We start from the raw sequence: 22,294 nt of genomic DNA on the forward strand, positions 1-22,294 counted from the left end.
TTCTTTTTGGCTTTCCTAATTTGTCCATGAGAGTATCCATGTTCTCAAAATCTTTTATACACCTCAGTACCCTCTCGTCTGTAATCATTTGTTTTTGTGCAATTTCTTCTAATCCTTAGGAATTTCCCTACCATTTTTCAACCAGTGTGGATGGTGGCTGTCAGCATATAAGAGAGTGTTAGCAGCCGTTCCAAAAGTTACGGGTGTATAGCTGTCCATCCTCAACTGTTATCCAGAGGTCCATGTCAGATGTATATTGCACTCATTTTGATTAAGTTGGTCGATGAACACATGTAGATCTTCTAAGGTACCTTTCTACACCATGAGCACATCATCGATGTACCTTAACCATGTATGTCGGCACATTGACCACTGGCTTGTAGGAGGACAACCTTTTACCTGGACGAGCAAAGGCTGCAGATCCCAGTCCTGGTTACACACTGATCTGAGGTCTGTAGTTGGGGTGAAGATAACGTTAGGAGGAAGGTGAAGGTAGCTTGTTGGAATAATTCTAAATTATTGTCATTTTTAAATCCAGATGTTCAACAAAAACCTGTCTGATATTAGTTTTAATTCTTCTCATCTGACTCTGGTTTAATGGTAGTGTCTAGTTGCACATTGGCACCATCTTTACTTAGACAGGGAGTCTCACCTTGCTGTACAGTTCGTTTCATGTCACCGCTGCAGAGACAAGACTTAGGAAAGTCCTTGTCTTTTTAAAATTCAAAAGACCAGAAAAACATAATTTGTATTCCACCTTTCCTAAGTAAAACTACCTTAGATTCAACTCGTGTCTTTCTGAAGAGATAAGCTGCCTGTGGATCCTTGCTAAGTCAGAAACTGGCCACACTATCCCTACAGACTTGGTCTAGTTGTGTCATGAGCAATTGAAATAAAACAGTAAGAAGACAGATTTCTTAAGTCTTCAATATACTCTGTTCTATGTGCTGAAAAGCTTTGCTTTTGTCACTGAAACTTCATAGTCACTGTCCAGCGTCTACACTCCGAGTAAATCTTTGTAGAAATGACTCTGTTTTTCTAGTTAACTGAGGATCAAATTAGTTTGCTGTATCATTCTTGACGTGCTTGTTCTCACTCATTAGAAGCAAATATTTCTATAATTTAGAAAGTTGGCGTGACCCTATGGGAAGCATACTGTATAAAGCGGTCCTTCGAGGCCATGTAATCCAACTGGTGACGAAACGTAAAAAAGAGCGACTGATGGCCTGGTGCACTTTGGAGCAGCACCTGGACTCAACGTCAACATCCTTTAAACAGTCCCCTACTCCCACCAACCATAAGCTATTGGCAGAAAAATAAACCTAACGCGATGCTGGCCAATAATGAACTACATAACAAAAGACTTCCAGATAACAACAAAAAAAACTGTAAAATATGTCTGGTTTGGGTGGTTCTTTGAGATCAACTAAATAAATCTGTCAGGATGTATGCTGTTTTAGATCACCAAAGTAGTCATTCATTTGCCACTTCATAGTACTGACACGGTTACTTAAAGGGAGAAGTATTGTCCTACACACTGAACACATGTGCTGGCACAATAGAAAACAACACAGAAAGTATTACCCCTGCAGAAGAATGTATTATATCAGACTTAAAAGGAACTGTATCTTTTTATATTCATAAAGATTGTATCTTCTTACATCCAAGAGCAATCAAATAACTAAATACAACGTGTTGACTATTGTACCAGAAAATGTGTTATGTGCATGATTCTACCAACTACATACCACCTTTCAATGATACAAGAACAGTGAAAAGGTTATCTTTGTAACAATTCTTACACTCAAAAAATGGCTAGGTTGGGTTATTATTGGTGCTGCTTGCTCCAGTTAGAAGTTTAAAGCTCAGAGTTCAAATAGTGTGCTTGCTTGTAAAGCTAGAATTTTTAAGAACCCATTTCACCTCTCAAAATTTATGCTATGCAGACTCAAAACTGTTATTACCTCTGATAACAGGACTTCATAAGTGATCAAGTCTACATCAGAGAATCATCTTACAGCAATGTCAGCGGGATGTCTTAATTTTCTATACACAGCACTGAACCTTCAGCAGGTGACCAGGAATCTACTAATACTGAGATCCTACACAATAATAATAACAATAATGTTTATCAGTTCAAGGATTTGGATGACTAGTCTACTCTAAATAACTAATCTATTTACCCTCCTTTGACATTATTGAGCCATAGTATGCTCGGGACCCACTCCCCCCCCCCCCCCCCCCCCCCCCGTTTTAAGTTGGGAAATGGAAAGAATATAGGATTTTTTTCCTCCTGTCTGAACTCCTTTACTACAGTGCATGAGCAAACTGCATTGGGTGTTTATTAGTTCCCAATGGAACACCGCAACAAGTGACCTCCCCTTTGTGGGTTGGGAAATTTGTATTCTGCATCTTATTTTAAAAAATCAGCTGTCGGGTGCTGCCGCCTCCATTGCAAGTAAGGGAATTCGGCAGTGTAGCCTTACGGCTTCATGCCAGGAACCCTACTGTGCATGCACAAGGCACCGCTCCTCTCTCCTACTGGCCCGATGGCTGGGGAAGGAGGAGGAGGGAGCCCCTGCGGTGATGTCAATACACGCAGCTGAGGCACCCGGAAGTGAGGACAGCATACCTGTGAAAGACAGGTATCCTGCCCCCCTGGAAAGGTTCCAAATGTGGCACCAGATGGGGAAGGAGTACAATGAGCGGAAGTTCCACTTTTGGGTGGAACTCCGCTTTAATGTTGTTGTGGTGTATTGTATTATTATAATAGTGACAAAGATAACACTATCATACCACCTGCACTCTTCTCCTGCACAAATTGCCTCATACCCTTTGCAGGGCTTTCCTGTACATACTACCTGCTGTCATACTGTACCCCCTGCAATCTGTCTTGCGAACATACTGCCCATGATCATACCGTCTGCATATACTGCCAATGCCAAATATCAACGCCTTTCAATCTTCTCCTGCACATACTGCCTGCTGTCATACCCATCACACACTTGTTATGCATATACTGCCCACTGTCATGCCCCCCCCCCCCCCCCGTAATGAAACCTGCATGCCTTTTCTACACAAACTGCCTTCTGCACTCCCATCCTGCACATAATGTCTGTTGTCATACCCTCTGCAGGCTTCTCCTGTACATACTGATGGCTGTCATACTCTCTGCTCTCCTTTCCTGCACATACTGCCCACTGTCATACCCTATGTACATCTCTCATGCGCATACTGTCCACTGTCATACTCTCTGCACTTCCTTCCTACATATACTGCCAACTGTCATATCTTCTGCACTCCTCTCCTGCACATACTGCCCACTGTTAAACCTTCCAAACTCCTCTTCTGCACATACTTCGACCTGTCATACCATGTGCACTCCACTCCTTCACAAACTGCCTGCTTACCATTAGCATTCCTCTTCTACACATACTTCCCTGTGTCATACCATCTGCACTCCATTGAATTCCTTTACAAACTGCATGCTGTCATACCATTAGCATTCCTCTCCTGCACATACTGTCTACTGTCATACCCTCTGTGCTCCTTTTGCTCCTATGCTCCTCCTGCATATAGTGCCTACTGCCGCACCCTCTTCAGGCCTCTTCTATATATATTGCCTGCTACCATACTCTCTGCACTCACCCAGCACATACTGCCAACTGCCATACCCTCTTGTCTGAATTCCTGCACATATTTCCCACAATCATACCATCTACACTCCATTCATACAAATATTATCATACCCTTTGTGCACATAATGCCTATTGTTACTTCCACCACGTGCTGCACCTGTACATACTGCCCTCTATCATACGTCACACTCTACTCCTGCATATATTGCCCACTGTCATACCCTCCATAATACTCTTTTCTACATACTGCCTGCTGGCAATACAATTATATTACTTTCCAGCATATAATGCTTCTTAAGTCACTGGAATAGGCATGCTTTTCTACAGTCTGCTTATCTTTTTGCAAAGATGTCCTTTAAAAAAAAAATGTTTAGTTATGAATAAAGTTAGGAGCAGAGGTTGAGAAACGATGTGAGCCAAAGTCTGACACTTTAATCACACACTATCTGCCTGACAGCAGACAAATAATGTCTTGTGCATGCATCAGTTTACTTTTAACACAGTCTTGGATAACTAAAACGGCTCCATGAATCAGTGAGGGATTCAGTCAAAGGACTGATTCAATCTCTACAAGCTGAGAGATTTCTAAAATAACCTAAATAAGCACAAGCAGTGTCTTTGACATATTCTGCATCTTTTGAGTCTGTCATCATTGGATCAACAAGAGTTAGAGTCTTTATGGAAAATACATGGTGTACAACATATTTAATAACTGCTACGGCACCTCCATGCAAGATGAAATAAAAGCATTATTGATGTAAATTTTCAAAAGCTTAGGTCACCTTTTTGATGAGCTGCAAACTATGCTTGTTCCCACCAAGCACCTCACTAACTGTAACATTTCATGCTTGTACATAGTTGATCTATACCCATCTAAATTCAGCACAACAATACAAAACAAAAAAACAAAACAAAAAAACACTTAATTAAACTAATTTCAGTGAATAAATATAAAATATACATATTTTATATTTGCTCACTAAAATCAGTTGAATGAAGTGGATTTATTTTTGTTTTGTATCGTTGCGCTGCACTTTGGATCTAACATATTACTTTTGGTGTGGGAACACACAGCAATGATTTAATATAATATATTGTTATCACTTATTGTTTATCTTTTGGGTAGCATGGAGAATTTTTTGCTTTACAAGCCATCCAAAATGAGTCCTATTTCTGATGTCTAGTGATGCTGTGAAATGCATCTATTACCTTTCCTCCATAGCAACATCACATTTGTAGATGTAGTGGGTATGACTGAGTGGGAGTAGCACGTTTTCCTAAATCCTCCTCCAATGCCTGTATTTCTATTCAGCCCGTCACTTGGCACTTGGCAGAAGCCAATTCTTAACATAAATTTTAATTGAATGGTAAAGAAATAATATGCAAATATTTAAAGGGCCAATTCATTTAATACTAAAAAAATTTTAGGTAGCTGCTGGGTGACCTGAATTACCTTCTGACTTCTTAAATCAGAAGGGGGCAATGGTAACAAAATATTTGGTCTTTAACTTCTAGCTTCCAAAACCCTTACATGGTAGCTTATTTATTCCTATGGAATTCTTTATTTCAAATGGGGAATGCAATTACCGTATACAGAAGTTAGACTCCAAAGTGGAGGAAGTAGTGGCAGGAAAGTATAGAAAATATCTTACCACTCAAATCCGCAAGAAATAAATTACATGATTTGGTAAGTAATTAAACTAGCTGCCATCCAACAAAAAATGTATTCCATTTTGGATAGACAGAACAAGAGAGTTGGAAAACTTTTTTATAAACCTAATACCAAATACACTGTTGGAATATCAAATCCACTTTTTACGAAAATTGTAAAAATATTCTGGTATTATTCTTCTTTAATAAAATACATTTCCTCTTTCCCTTTATACCATTACTATGTTGTTCAGCCTCTGTGTTATTCCACAGAAAAATTGCTCATTCACAGAAAAGAAAAATGAGATGCATGCAGAAGCTGGGACATAGCCAAACCAAACACGTGTAATTGTGTAGACACTTTCCAGAGCTTAGAAAATGGAAAATGTGCCTCATAGATTCTATAACCAAACAACATTCTTGTGCCCTGTAACATTATTATGTCTACAGTTCTCTTTATACAGTGGAATGTAACTGGAGCAAGGTCAAGTTGCTTGTGTCCTTATTATTCTAGGTCCTCCAGTTATAAGATCATTCATCCTTAACATGTTACCATCGTTTTCTAAAGAAAAGTGAAATACAGAAACAGAGGATTGAAACCAGCTCAGGCAGGTAGTGAAAACTCTCTCTGATTCCTCTAAGTAATTGGAAGAATAGATCCTTAATCAGTTAAACTACTGGTGAAACCTGGGTTGCATATATATGTGTATCCAGAATTACTTTTTATCATGAAAAATATAAATTAACAGCATTTCTTATTTCAATATTTACATCTTGCATCTAGAAAAAGGTTAATTTGGGTCTATTCTGCATTTTTCCAGCAGCAGTTTGTAATCTCCAGTGATTACAAAAATGCAGTGCAGCACAGTAATCATCATTATTGGCTACTTCCACTAATTATATTGAATCAAATATATACTGTATGAGAAGTAGATGTATTCTATTCATAGTTCTTGCCTGTGGTTACACAGCAAACACAAAAAAGCAGCACATAAGTGATGTAGTGTCTGTTTTGCCCTAGGCCTATGGTGACAGCTCTTAAATCTGAACTCCAGGAATTTAGCAACTTCGTAAAATCTGCTGTCCTATTATGAGTTAAAATCAAAGAGGTGCACGCCACCTCATGGATGTAGCTCTGTTATTTAAATCTGACAGTTTTATGGAGCACCAGGAGTACAGCTGCCACTACACTCCTGGCGGTCCACCAGGAGGGCGCTGCTTTCTCATACAGAAGATTTATGCCCACCCTTAAACCCTGCTGTTCATTCACAAAAGGCTTCATATAATACAAAGTGCTGTTTTGTTGGGCAGGAAAAGGGAACGGGCAGGCACAGCAGCTGCATACAGTTGCTGGAGATAAGACCAAAAGGTCAAGTACCAGAGCATTGGAACTATAGAGATAGCTGCACTCCTCCACTAAAATCATAAACTGTAAATTAAATAGATAAGTCCATGTGGAGGGATAAACCTCATTAGACTAAGGCCCCTTTCACACGGTCAGCGGATGAACGTTCGTTGACATCCGATGACATCAGTCTCTGCTATGCTCCGAAACTGATGAAGGAAATCCCTATTTTTCCATCCGTCTGCGGATCGAATGAGAAGAAAACGGACAGACAGTACGTTTTCATCTGATCCCCCCATAGAGGAAAGTGGAGATCTGACCGGTCCATTTCTGCACAGTGCAGAGCGGAGCGATCCCCGCCGAGCAAGCGGATGTCCAAAAACAGATCCTCCCGGGATCCACACGTGTGAAAGGGGCCTTAACCCATAGCAATCCAGCAGACTTTACAAAATGTCTGACTTCCTGGAGTATGAAAAATCTGAGGGTATATTTACAAAGTTGTTTGGTATCTTTGGATACCTTAACAAAGAAAATCTTGTATATATAAAAATTTACCACCATGATGACATCCATCTCCCAAACTCTGAGACATTTGTTGCTACATCAATCCCACTATCATTCTAAAACAATACTAAACTCCATCTAGTTCTGTAAGAAGTGGTATTTTGTAACTACCAGTGCCATTATACTATGGTTAGTGTTATTTTTTGATACTTATAAAAAATTCAATGGCAGTGAAAATAATAACACTTCATGAGATAAACTAAGGATTCAGTTCATTTCTGGTGAAAAAATAAAAATTACAGTGGAACCTTGGATTACGAGCATAATCCGTACCAGGAGAATTCTTGTAATTCAAAGCACTCACATATCAAAGCGAGTTTCCCCATAGAAGTCAGTGGAAATGAAGATAATTAGTTCCGCATTGACTTTATTTCATGCAATACCGCATGAGGCCAGAGGTGGGGGGCCCCCGGAGAGCCTTGGAAATACTCGGGGACAGCTCTGCTGAACTCGCAAAGCCTTGGAAAGGCTCAGAAACACTCGGGAACAGAGTATTTTCGAGTGTTTACGAGTATTTCTGAGTGGTTCCGCGTATTTCCGAACGGCTCCGAAACGTTCTGAGTGTCACCAGCACTCCCGAACCTCTGGCCAAATGCGGTACTGCACACCCCATTAGCTTGAATTCTGCTGGTTTTGCAAGACAACACTCACAAACCGAGTCAGGATTTAAAAAAAAGTTGCTCGTCTTTCAAACCGCTCATTAACCGCGTTACTCGCTAACCAAGATTCTTCAAATCTTTTGTTTTGTGTTTTCCATCACATCTTTGTGACATTTATGTTTGTAAATTTTAAATTTTTAGGAGAAAGTGATCATGAGATAAAATAAATAGTGGTGTTTTAATAACTCATCCATCTTCATGAATTGAGCCTTATGTTTATATGTTATGCAGGGCACTGGCTGGCAAGATTGTAATCTGTGTATGTGTGTCAACTAGGTTCCTCACATATTGTGAAGAGCTCCAGGATTCATGACTGATATGGGGAAAACAAATTTGTTTTCTTATCTCATAATATATTATGTTTTGTGTCATGGAGCCCAGGGTCTTCGTAGAGTTTTGAGTAGAATAAAGCCTCCATTACTAGGCCCTTATATTACCTGGTAGCCAGACCTTATTAGTCTTAGCTGTCCACATGATTTTATATATTTGAGTTGACTCAGGGCTCTCTGTAGCTCTCTCTGCTGTGGGGAGCCTGTTTCTGGGTAAAAAGGCTGACTGCTGACAGAATACTATACCTTTTTAGGGAACCCATTATGGGGCACCATGTCAAGAATGTGTTTAGTTAGTGGCTCAGACAAACAGATATTTTTTGTTTCATACTATAGATTTTCTGTACAAATTCTTTCTGCATTGAAACTGCTTGCTGTCTTGCTGAGTAAAAGTGCAGGACAAACCTGCTTGGTATGTTCTTGAAAAAAAGGGGTAGCCCCTGGAAGTCATACATCTAAGATGTTTTAGAGAGGTGAATGGAGTGGCAAACTCAGCCTGGACTCTGACCAGGCAACACCCCCAATGCGTTTCACTCTGCCCCCAAGAGCTTAGTTGTGGTTCCCCATGACTAAGTTCCGAGGGTGGAGAGAAACGCATTGGGGCGTGACCTGGTTGGAGTCCAGGCTGAGGTTACCACTCCATTCACTTCTCTAAGACATCTTAAATGTGTGACCTCCAGGGGCAGCCCCTTTTTTATTGAACCCTTGCGGAGCCAGGACGGGCTCCATCCCCTGTCAGCACTCTAACAGCAGTTGCGGATGCACCGTTCCCATCCCCCCTCTCTACTGAGCTTGAGCGGCACACTCCCTTTCCAGGTCACATGGTATGTTCTTGGCTGTCCCTGTCTCATGCATAGTTTACCACTGCAGATAGCAGTTGAGCCTGTCTTATTTACAGTATACACTGTACATTTAAGTATATATTTTTTTTTACTTTGGCAACAACAGCCTTACATTGATTAGGTCTTTTTAGGTCTCTGTCTAAAGGAATTCCAAAATAGATTTTCATGCTAAAACTGGACTGGATGTTTGAAGTGAACAGGGCTTTGCTAGGTTACTGAACTATTAGAAAATCATCCCCTTATTTTATAATTACATGGCGTGATTTATATAATATGATGTGGCATGCTTCACTGAAATGGTTGCTTAGCATTGATGTTTTGTGTCAGATATGCTTGGTAGACAGTGCCACTGTAGCACTGTGTAGACTTAATTCAACAGCAATACAGTAATAATTTCCTTAGTATTTCTAAGTGATAAAAAATCAAATTAGAATTTGGTTGTATAGTTTATTGCAATACAACTGAGGACACAATACGATTGACTACAGATAACAGGAGAAAATGCCATAAACAGTCACTGTACATTTTGTATTGCTAAGAGGACCGAGACACTTGGTACTTTATTTTATGGCTTTGTATAAGTGCACTTTAACAACTGCTTTACGATGCCTTGGGGACACACTTGAATAAAACTCTTCTTCCTTCATGTTTTATGCCAAGTACAGGCTGCTTGAGGTTAATATACTGTATGTATACTGTATATATATATATATATATATATATATATATATATATATATATATAGATACACAATATATATATATATATATATATATATATATATATATATATATATTGTTATATTGTTATATTGTTATATAGCTCAAAATATATATTTATTCAACTTCTAAGAACTGCCTGTTTTTATACAATTACTGATAGAGCTTCTCTTCTTATAATCTCACTCTTTGCACTCATGAAGCACAGTGGAGCCTTCTTTAAATAGAAGGTATCTGCCTGTCTCACTTCCATTACAAATCCCAAGAATAAGTCATACATTACTCATTTCAGGACAGTGGATTGAGGTATGCAAATCATTCCTTTATGCCTCTGGCAAGTAGATACCATCTTTTTAGAAGGCTCCATACCACGTATTGGTATATTGTATAGTGTAGGACCTTTTGGTTTCTCTTAGCCACTTCATCGTTACCTGGTTATGCCTTTTAAATATAGCAGATATGTTTCCGTCACAATGAAAATTCACCTAATATTATAAAATTGATCATTACGATAACGGAATCACTTTTGAATTGCAGGATTTCACAAGTTGATTGCATTTATTGGTGGGTTGACAAAGCAATTATGGTATATACCCTGGTGCAAAATTCAGTTGAATTCAACCAAATGTTTTGCTTTTTTTGTGTCAGGTGCTTATTTTTGAAGGCAGATTGTTGCAAATGATTAAATCTAATGTCAATCATTTTTCTTTAGGTGTAAGGACAGTATTGGTAGGTAATTCCTGACCAGTGTGCATTCCACATAATGGAAAATGGAAAAAATATTAATCAAAAAATGACTACTGATTCCCACAAGCAGTTCATCAATGGTTTTTAGCATGTCTGTTAGCTTTGAGCTTGATAGCATCCGTTTGACATCAGATTGAAGCACTTTGAGATATTCAGGTTGAGATCTTTCAATATTCATTGACAGGTGCATGTGACCTGCAGTTGACCTCCTTCTACCCTGCAGTTGAGCTGCTTTCAGTGGATTTTTCTTTCATATAGATTTCTATAGGTATGCAAATCCCACTTAAAGCAAACATAAGCTCATTGACACAAGTTCTTATATTGTTACTGGAATTGTTTGTCAGAGTCTTTTAAATATGCTATTTGCATTGAATGGTAATTGGAACTATTAAACAATCTATAAAGATAATTAAGCTTTGTTTCTCACTGCGGTTCATAAATGTTGCCTGATCTGTAATAATTTGCTCAGATGCCAGATCAAGGCCAACATTTGTTTTCCTAGGTAATTATAACTTTTCAAAGCCAACAACAATCATTTTGCGCTCTACTAATTAGGAGACACAGTGGCACAATAGCATTTGTAGTGGGATGTTTGGTAACATTACTGTTGCTTGTTTATGTTTTATTTTAAAAATGAACTAAGCATATCATTTTATGTTTGTGTCTATTAGAGTGCTTGAAGATGACCTGAAGCTAAGCAGCGATGAAGATGACTGTCAGCAGGTAATGTCATTCTCCTCTATGAGAGCAATTCTTACAAATATGCTTTTTGTAATTAAAGTGAAATAAGAAATTTTCCAACTTTATAAATATGTAACTTTTATTAAAAGAAACCCTGGGTATCCTACCTATTAGTTCTTGTTTAGACACAACCTGTTATAGAGTGACAGCTGTCTTTCAGCTGGACCCCTTGGTTGTAACTAGGGATGGGCCAAACAGGCCCCTGTTTGGTTCGCACCAGAACTTTGGAACACCACGAAAGTTCAGACCCAAATATCAAACCTCATTAAAGTCAATGGGATCCGAATGTCAAAAATCAATAGTGCCCATTTTGAAGGCTTATATTCAAGTAATTGGGCATACAATGGTTATAGGGTCCAGTTCCTGCCCTAGGGGACATGTATCAATAAAAAAAAGTTTGTGAAAAATGTAATTTTTAAATGAGCAGTGATTTTTTCAAATCCCAAATCCAAACTCCAAATCCCTTAAACTATTTGCTATAACCAAAACCTGGCTCCAGGAATTTGATACTACCTCTCCAGCTGCCATGTCCCACAGTGGCCTCCTCTGTACTCACTCCACCAGACCCACTGGACAAAAAGGAGGTGGTGTCGGACTTCTCCTCTCCCCACAATGCACCTTCCAGGTATTTCCCACACCTCCCTTTCTTTCCCCCTGCTCTTTCGAAATGCACTGCATTCGTCTTTTCTCTCCAGCTTGTCTGAGGATATTTATCTGCCTCCTGGACCAGTGTCGCACTTTCTGGATGACTTCTCTGCATGGCTACCCTATTTTCTTTCATCTGAAGTGCGTGCCATCATCCTAGGTGACTTTAACATTCCAATCAATGTTAATACTGCTATCACTTCTAAACTACTCAACCTAACCTCCTCTTTTAACCTAACACAATGGACACAAACCACCACTCACTCCAATGGCAACACTCTTTGCCTCGTATTCTCCTATCGCTGCACTCCCTGCAATCTCTTTAACACACCCTTTCCTCTCTCTGATCACAACCTTATCCATTTCACACTCTTCTTGTCTCCTACATCCCATGCTGCCAACCCACTACCCGCAGAAACCTTTGCAACCTCAACCCTTCCCTTCTTCACTTTATGCCAAAATTGCACCCCTGTCCGGCCCAGACCTAACCAATTCCATCTACAACACCACGTTGTCATTCTCCCTAGACACACTTGCTCCTCTTTTTACATGCAGAACCAGGCCCCATCTGCCACAACCCTGGCAAACAGATGACACCAGAAGTCTCAGGAGACACAGCCGTGCTCTTGAGGGAGCATGGTGTAAATCTAAATCCCTACAAGATTTTACCCTCTATAAATCTGCCCTTCTCAAATACAACTCCTGCCTCCACACTGCTAAACAAACCTATTACAACACTCTCATCAAAACCCTCTCATCCAAACCTTGTCAACTATTTTCTACTCTTAATTCCTTACTTCACCCCTCACTATCCCCACCCACCAACATGCGTACCGCTAAACAGATTGCCAACCATTTCAATAGCAAAATCGACACAATTCACAAGAAGGTATCCAGAATTCAAATTCCTCCCCTATCCAACACATCGGGTCTAACACCACACTCAATACTCTCCTCCTTTTGCCCAGTTACCACAGATTACCTTGATAAACTCCTCTCCATGGCCCACCTCACTACCTGTCCCCTGGACCCTGTCCCCTTTCAATTACTGCGACCACCTTCCCACTCTATCCTCAACTCCCTAACCCACATCTTCAACCTCTCCCTCTCCTCTGCCACCTTTCCTTCCCTGCTCAAACATGCACTGGTTATCCCCATACTAAAAAAACCCCTTACTAGACCCCACCTGTTTGAATAACTTAAGACCCATCTTCCTGCTCCCGTTTGCCTCCAAGCTCATCGAACGCCTTGTCCATGACCGAATGAGTCGCTACCTCACGGACAACAACCTTCTCGACCCCCTACAGTCTGGCTTCCACCCACAACATTCTACTAAAACTGCCCTACTAAAACTCACCAATGACCTACTAACTGCTAAAACCAATGGGCACTACTCCATACTCATACTTTTAGACCTCTCTGCTGCCTTTGACTACCTGCTCCTCATCAGCAAATTACACTCCCTTGGCCTCCGTGATTTTGCTTTATCCTGTTTCTCCTCCTAAATATCTCAGCGCACTTAGTCCATCTCCTCCACTCCCCTTCCTCTTTCTGTTCTACGTCAAGGCTCCATCCTTGGGCCTCTCCTATTCTCACTCTATACCTCTTCCCTGGGCCAGTTGATGACCTCCCATGGCTTCCAATACCACCTCTATGCTGACAACACCCAGATCTATTTCTCCGCTCCTCAACTCACCCCCTTGATCTCCTACCGGATCTCAAACTTACTGAATGGCATATCGATATGGATGTCGCACCACTTCCTCAAACTCAATCATTCTAAAACTGAGCTTGTTAGATTTCCTCCTTCGCGGCCCCCTCCCTGTGACTTCACCATAAATATCAACAACACAACCATTGGTCCCTCCACACATGCCAGGGTCCTGGGTGTAATTCTTGACTCTGACCTCTCCTTCAGCCCCCATATCCAATCACTGGCTAAATCCTGCCACCTTAACCTCCACAACATCTCCAGAATTTGACCCTTCCTGACTAATGACACCACAAAGCAACTTATTCACTCCTTGACTATTTCCCGCCTTGACTACTGCAACTCTCTCCTTAATGGCCTACCCTTAAGTAGGCTATCCCCCCTTCAGTCTATTATGAATTCTGCTGCTAGACTAATACACCTCACTAACCAATCCATGACTGCTGCTCCTTTCTGCCAATCCCTTCAATGGCTTCCCCTACCCCACCGTGTAAAATTCAAAATGCTAACCATAACATACAAGGCCATTCACAACATCGCCCCCATCTACATCACCAACCTAATCTGCAGATATCGCCCAAATCGTCCCCTACGCTTCTCCCAGGACCTCCTGCTCTCTAGCTCCCTTGTTACCTCCGCCCATGCTCGCCTTCAGGACTTCTCCAGAGCCTCTCCCATCCTCTGGAACTCCCTGCCTCACTATGTCCGATTAGCCCCTACCCTGTCCACCTTTAGGAGATCCTTAAAAAATAATTTATTCAGGGAAGCCTATCCCACACCCACCTAACAACTGTCCCCGAGCCACCCCCATCAATGCAGCTATTACCTTTTGTACCACCACCACCCCCTTCCTCTAGAATGTAAGCTCCATGAGCAGGGCTCTCCTGTACCTTTTGTATTGAACTGTACTGCAATTGTGTTGTCCCCCCTATACATTGTAAAGCGATGTGTAAAGTGTTGGCGCTATATAAATCGTGAATAGATCGTGAATAATAATAATAATTTTTTGATTTTTAAAGTGAAAGCATAAAAATATAGTACCTGGGGGTCCCCTTAGTCTACCTGTAAAGTGGCAGATCTGTACCATGTCTAGAATATTCTGCAGCAATAAATGCATTTATAAAGCCCAAAAAAATTCAATTTTCCCTGCAAGTTGCCTTTACTTTGCTCAGCAAAAGCTGGGGAGCCAGTGTGCACAATGAGGCCACAATGTGGTGCACTAGGAACAAGATTAGAGATTTTTTGGATACATTGTGGTGTCACTGACTTTGGATAGAAGTAACGGGTGCAGAGAAATTGGCCTTTGGGTGTTGGGGGCGCCTTCCCATTGTAACCCTATAGATGAAAGCAAGAATTGGTCTTGCTGTAAAAAATTGCAATGATATGCACCTGTCAACAGGTGCAGAAAAATTGGTCTTTGTGTGTCAGTGACGCCTTCCTACCGTAACCCTATAGAGGTACTCTTAATGAAAGCAAGAATTGGCCTTGCTGTAAAAAAATGCAATACTATGCACCTGTCAAACAGGTGCAGAGAAATTACTCTTTGGGTGTCGGGGATGCCATCCTACCATAACCCTATAGGGGTGCTCTTGATGAAGAAAAAAAAAATTGCAATGATATGCACCTGTCAAATAGGTGCTGAAAAAATTGTCTTTGGGTGTTAATTGTGCCCATGAAACCTATACCAAAAACATTCTTCCACATGAAATGATTGAACACTCTCAAAGCTAGGCAGCCTCGAAGTCCTGCAGGGATTCCACATCCCAAAAAGACTTAATCAGTGACATTGACATTAGGGGCTTCATAGCTGGAAATCCAGGACTGATTCATTTTTTATAAAAGTCAAATGGTCTCCGGAGTCTGTGGACAGACACATTCTATGACCAGTAACAAAACCTCCTGCAGCACTGACTGCCCATTCTGAAAGCACGCTGGATGCACGGCAGCCCAACAACTCAATAGCATACTGGGCAAGTTCTGGCCAGTGGTCTATTCTCATGACCCAGTAAGTCAGTGGATGGTCAGCTGGAAAGCTCTCCATCTCTGTTTTGGCCCCCGACGTCATCGTCCACCATTTAATGCAGCCGCTGCCGATGGGATGTCAAAGCTGACAGCCCTGGGCGGCGAGGACTAAAAAATTCCGAAATGCCTCACTTAGGCGAACGCTTTCTCCAACGCTCCTCTCTTGACCAACAGAAGACTCAAAACTACGTTTTCCACGACACTACAACCTACTGGAGTCAGGAAAAACAGTTCTGAGACCTTCCCCTTATAACGGTGGTCAAGGAGGGTTGCCAACCAGTAATCATCCTTCTCCTTTATGCCACATATGAAGCATGAGGTTGCCCATGCGCCTCCAAATTGCCAAGGCTTGAGAAGCAGACTCCTCTGGGTCACTCAGGATGACAGTATCTGTAATTTCCTTCTCCCAGCCATGTACTACTCCCAAGGGTCCTGGGTTTGGAAAGCCATCGCTTACAGATTGACGCATGTCTTCTTCAGGGTCAGGGGGTACCTGATGTTCATAGGACAATAGTGCAGACTAGGGCATGGAGGAGGAGGGGGAGGTAGAGCTCACAGGTCTGGCATCATCATCACCAGCTGTATGGAGATGTGGGGGCACAACAAGCTGCAGCACTGAACTTTGTCCTGCATCCTTTAGAGTTGCAAGCAGCGTTACCCAGTGTGCTGTGAACTAAATACATCATCCCTGCCCATACTTGCTGGACCACATGTCAGCAGTAAGGTGGATTTTATGGCTGACTACCTTGCCCAATGATGCCAGAACATTCCCTTCCACATGAAGGTAGAGCGATGGAACAGCACATTTGCGAATACACGGAAGGCGGCAGAATCCACTAGGCTGAAAGGCAGAAGTTGGAGAGCCAAGAGCTTTGAAAAGCTTGCATTTAGACACTGGGCATGTGGGTAGCAGGGACTGTATTTTTTCCACTGCTGCAGATGGGGCAGAGAAATTTGCCGGCTACAGTCTACAGCTGGTGGTGTGCTGCTGGCAGATGAGCTGCTAGAACCTGGGACACCCTGTGCTATACCATCATCCCTGCCAGTGGAGGCTGCTGAAAGGTAATGACTCGGTATAGCAGGGACAGACTGAAGTGGGTAAGGAGGAGGAGGGACAGATTTGTGCCCCTTTTGTGTGGCTTTTAGGTGCTGTTGCCAATCGTCTGAGTGGTTGGATGCTAAATGCCTTGTTAAGCATATGGTACCCAAATGGTTGGTGTTTTTCCACGTTTGATGTGCCTGAGACACAGTTTACAGAGAGCAACAGTGGGATCTGCTGCAGATGTGCAGATGAAAAAGGCCCAGACGGCTGAGCTTTGAGGAGTGGGCCGGGAGATAACAGATGCAGAATGTGTTGGAATAGGGTGACTGCTCTCTACTATTTCTTGATATTGGCCTCCTTGGGGTTGTGCCGCCTCACCTTCAGTTTCCTCCTCTGTTATATCTGGCACCCAAGTAGCATCAGTGACCTCATCATCATCATCTCCATCTCCTCCACCTTCATCATTACCACTGGAGACAACTTGGCAATACACTGCCGCTTGGGGAACATGAATGCCAATTTGTCTACCAGTGTTCCTCCCTCTCTCTAGGCTCATGTTCTTATCATCCTCGACCTCAGAACCAACATCTGAATCCAGTAATGGCTGGGCATCATCAAGGGGCAAGTGGCTGAAGCTGTGGTCAAATAACTCATCAATGGCTGATGCTGGGGCTATGGCAGGAATAGATGTGGACAAGGAGGCAGGTTTATCCACTCTGGCAACTGCAGGGCACTGCACACTTGTCTCTGCTTGTGTGACAGAGAATGAGGAGGGTTAGGAAGGTTTAGTAAGCCAGTCCACCACCTCCTCTGCATGCTGTGGCTGGATAGCATGGGCAAACTCACTAAACAAATGAGGACTGCCCACGTCCACTTTTGCCTGTGGAAACATTTGATGCTGCCCCCCCAGGAGGAGGTGGGATGGTTGGACCCCTAGCAGGACCACAACCCTCAGTAAAAACAATTCTCTTGCTTCTCACAGACACACCTATCCCTCTCTAGAATAGACTTGTGCTTATACACATCCCAAACCTCCGGCTTCCTTCATGACATCCAATACCTTGTCAGGGGCATCACTGATCACTCCCCATTCCTGATCCACCTGATCTCTAAGCCTGACATGACCCTGCTGAGAGCCCACTGCAAACTCAATGCCTTTTTGTTAAACCTGCTTCCCTCTCAGGATGGTCTACCAGAGGCAATTGAGGAATTTTGGGAATGCCATGCGGACTGCCCTGATCTTAATACAGCCTGAGATGATTTTACAGCATTCCTGAGGGGTGTTTTCATCACTGCAGTTGCGAACATTAAATCCAAAACAAGGGCACAGAAGGAGCAAGCGGAGCACCTGGTGCGTCAGCTTGAGAAAAGGTTTATTGATAGCGCTAGTGATTCTAACAGAGAGGCCTGGCTAGTGGCCTGACTAGCAGCCTGGCTAGTGGCGCAGGCAGTTGATCGGATTACCAGGTCTGAAGCTGATAGAAAGAGATTTTTCACTAGGCTTGCTTTCTATGAGGAGGGGGAACAGACAGGCCGTCTACTATCAAAGATTGTGAAGTCTTCCCAGACTTCTCCCTCTATTGGCACTCTTTGCACCAAACATTGGAAGGTGGTGAACACCCTTACCCTAATCATGCAGGAGCTGGTGGAGTATTACTCATATCTCTACCAGTCCAGAGCGGGATACACAGATGCAGAGTTACAGGGCTATTTACAGGCCGAGGAGCTGCCTAGTCTCTCTGTATCCCAAAAAGCACTGCCGGACACACCTATTATCATAAAGAACTTGCAGGAGGCGATCAGCCTCTCACCTAACTCTAAAACTCTGGGGGAGGATGGCCTCCCAACCGAAATATATAAGCAATACTAGGGGATCCATTCTACCCCATGTCCTTAGAGTGCTTTACTCAGCCAGGGCCTGTCAGTGTCCACCAGCAACCATGACGAGAGCAAATGTTGCACTTATACTGAAGCTGGGTAAGGACCCTCTGGACCCGGGTTCGTAAAGGCTAATATCCCTTTTGCAGAGCGATATTAAAATCCTAGCCATGGTACTAGTCCTGAGACTCAATAAGGTTATCTCCTCCATCATCGATCCAGAAGAGTCCATATTTATCCCCTGCCACTGCCATAAACCTCCACAGACTTTTCCTTAATCTCCAAGCCCAGTCAGATAAGGTGGGAGACAGGGCACTTCTGTCATTGAATGCCCACAAGGCTTTCGACAGCATAGAGTGGAAATATCTCTGGACAGTTATGGGCAAGTTTGGATTTAGTTCGGATTTAGGGACACGTTCTTGTCCTGGGTCAGACTGCTTTATAACTGCCCACAGGTGGTTATAAGAGAGGCGGGCCATATCTCCTTACCCTTCAGTCTCCACAGGGGGACCCGACAGGGCTGCCCATTGTCCCCGCTATTGTTTGCTATTGCGTTTGAGCCAGCGGTCGTCCTGATCAAGTCTAACCCACACTTTCACGGCTTCAAGTATGGGCAACTCCATGAAAACATCATGTTATACACAGATGACACCATGCCACTATTGGGAGACACCTCTGACTCCTTGAGACCAGTGATGTCCGTCATACAGCAATTTGGATTGGTGATCAATTGGACTAAATCCTCACTAATGCTAATAGATGCAGATCCTGATGCCGAGGGCCCTGCAGCACTCCAAGTACCAGTTACCTCAAGCTTTAAATATCTAGGATTACACCTCACCCCAGATATACGAGACTATAGCTCCCTCAACCTGTCACCCCTGCTAGGTCGCATTTGCAATACAATAAAAGTGTGGTCGAGACCTTATAAAAATGATTTTCATGCCACAACATCTGTATTTATTACATAACACCCCAATGGTGAATCCCCTTAAAATATTTTGCTTTATGAACTCTATCTTTAGGGCCTTCCTGTGGCAGGACAAACCTCCCACAGTCAAGCTGAAACAACTGCAGAAACCCAGGTCTGGCCTTGCCCAATCCATGGATTTATCCACAACAAACATTACCAAGAATACATCTCTTCCAAAGGTGGATGTCAGGAGGTTTTCAAGGAAACTCGCCAGGTCATTGCCCTCAGGGAGGCCGAGCTGTCCCAGGGAGTCCGATAAAGTGGAGATTACATCTCCGGAGGTGATTCTCCATATCATCCTGTTTTGCGCTAATCTGTTGTAGCTGGCGGCGCACCTCGTCTCTGTCTCTGCCACACGGTCCCACAGGGAAGAGGGATATTGCCGGATAAGGGAAACGTAAATTTTGACCTCCTCCATTTTGGTGGTGAGCATGCTCTGGCACAAGACAATAGCATCAAGTACCTTGTTAGTGGCCGTCACAGAGTGTTCTGTGTTCGAGGAGGCACCCGCACCATCTTTGGCCTGATGGTCCTCCTGAAAGCGGCGGTACTTGGCAAGCTTGTTGGCAGCCTCGGAAGCATTTTTTGGGTGGAGACATATTCCAGAGTTGGTCTGGGGAGTTCTGGGGTGTACCAATATGTTTACTAGGCTGGATTTTCAATGTCCCCTCTCTCCACAGTTTTAGAGTGTCACAATGGTGTCTATAAGTAGTGGCCAAGTAGCTGTGAAGGCCAGTGGTTGCAGCAGGAGAAAACTAGGCTTAGGGTGGTCAGGGAGTCATGTAGTACCTGCACAGGTCCACGGTGGGTGAAGCAAGATGGCCGCCATTCCAAGGCCCAGGCTGGATCCACGGGCTGTCCCACTGGCTGCTGCAGGATGAAGAGGCACTGTACTATCAGTTGCAGGTGACCTGGTGGCCGTGGCAAGCAGAGGTTGGTCTCGGGGCAGTCAGGCAGGCCAGAGAGACTTGTAAGGGCCGCGGCTGGGTGGAGCAAGATGGCCGCTTCTCTGCATGGCTACCCTATTTTCTTTCATCTGAAGTGCGTGCCATCATCCTAGGTGACTTTAACATTCCAATCAATGTTAATACTGCTATCACTTCTAAACTACTCAACCTAACCTCCTCTTTTAGCCTAACACAATGGACACAAACCACCACTCACTCCAATGGCAACACTCTTTACCTCATATTCTCCTATCGCTGCACTCCCTGCAATCTCTTTAACACACCCTTTCCTCTCTCTGATCACAACCTTATCCATTTCACACTCTTCTTGTCTCCTACATCCCATGCTGCCAACCCACTACCCGCAGAAACCTTTGCAACCTCAACCCTTCCCTTCTTCACTTTATGCCAAAATTGCACCCCTGTCCGGCCCAGACCTAACCAATTCCATCTACAACACCACGTTGTCATTCTCCCTAGACACACTTGCTCCTCTTTTTACATGCAGAACCAGGCCCCATCTGCCACAACCCTGGCAAACAGATGACACCAGAAGTCTCAGGAGACACAGCCGTGCTCTTGAGGGAGCATGGTGTAAATCTAAATCCCTACAAGATTTTACCCTCTATAAATCTGCCCTTCTCAAATACAACTCCTGCCTCCACACTGCTAAACAAACCTATTACAACACTCTCATCAAAACCCTCTCATCCAAACCTTGTCAACTATTTTCTACTCTTAATTCCTTACTTCACCCCTCACTATCCCCACCCACCAACATGCGTACCGCTAAACAGATTGCCAACCATTTCAATAGCAAAATCGACACAATTCACAAGAAGGTATCCAGAATTCAAATTCCTCCCCTATCCAACACATCGGGTCTAACACCACACTCAATACTCTCCTCCTTTTGCCCAGTTACCACAGATTACCTTGATAAACTCCTCTCCATGGCCCACCTCACTACCTGTCCCCTGGACCCTGTCCCCTTTCAATTACTGCGACCACCTTCCCACTCTATCCTCAACTCCCTAACCCACATCTTCAACCTCTCCCTCTCCTCTGCCACCTTTCCTTCCCTGCTCAAACATGCACTGGTTATCCCCATACTAAAAAAAAACCCTTACTAGACCCCACCTGTTTGAATAACTTAAGACCCATCTTCCTGCTCCCGTTTGCCTCCAAGCTCATCGAACGCCTTGTCCATGACCGAATGAGTCGCTACCTCACGGACAACAACCTTCTCGACCCCCTACAGTCTGGCTTCCACCCACAACATTCTACTAAAACTGCCCTACTAAAACTCACCAATGACCTACTAACTGCTAAAACCAATGGGCACTACTCCATACTCATACTTTTAGACCTCTCTGCTGCCTTTGACTACCTGCTCCTCATCAGCAAATTACACTCCCTTGGCCTCCGTGATTTTGCTTTATCCTGTTTCTCCTCCTAAATATCTCAGCGCACTTTCACTGTCATTTACAAGTCCATCTCCTCCACTCCCCTTCCTCTTTCTGTTCTACGTCAAGGCTCCATCCTTGGGCCTCTCCTATTCTCACTCTATACCTCTTCCCTGGGCCAGTTGATGACCTCCCATGGCTTCCAATACCACCTCTATGCTGACAACACCCAGATCTATCTCTCCGCTCCTCAACTCACCCCCTTGATCTCCTACCGGACCTCAAACTTACTGAATGACATATCGATATGGATGTCGCACCACTTCCTCAAACTCAATCATTCTAAAACTGAGCTTGTTAGATTTCCTCCTTCGCGGCCCCCTCCCTGTGACTTCACCATAAATATCAACAACACAACCATTGGTCCCTCCACACA

The 22,294-nt window shown here is 43.3% G+C and overlaps 1 protein-coding gene across 9 annotated transcripts in view; it reads left to right on the plus strand.

Moving 5' to 3' along the window:
- The window catches only part of AFF3 (ALF transcription elongation factor 3), a 498,510-nt gene that overhangs the window by 368,124 nt on the left and 108,092 nt on the right, over positions 1 to 22,294 (plus strand). For all 9 annotated transcript variants that reach the window (XM_077482709.1, XM_077482710.1, XM_077482708.1 and 6 more), the window contains one exon: positions 11,165 to 11,216. In XM_077482709.1, the coding sequence (XP_077338835.1) occupies positions 11,165 to 11,216 (52 nt within the window). The remainder of the gene's footprint in view (positions 1 to 11,164; positions 11,217 to 22,294) is intronic.

This window comes from Lithobates pipiens, unplaced genomic scaffold (assembly GCF_037356315.1).
Source record: "Lithobates pipiens isolate NorthernLeopardFrog02 unplaced genomic scaffold, aLitPip1_a1.2 Scaffold_16, whole genome shotgun sequence".
Classification (NCBI taxonomy): domain Eukaryota; kingdom Metazoa; phylum Chordata; class Amphibia; order Anura; family Ranidae; genus Lithobates; species Lithobates pipiens.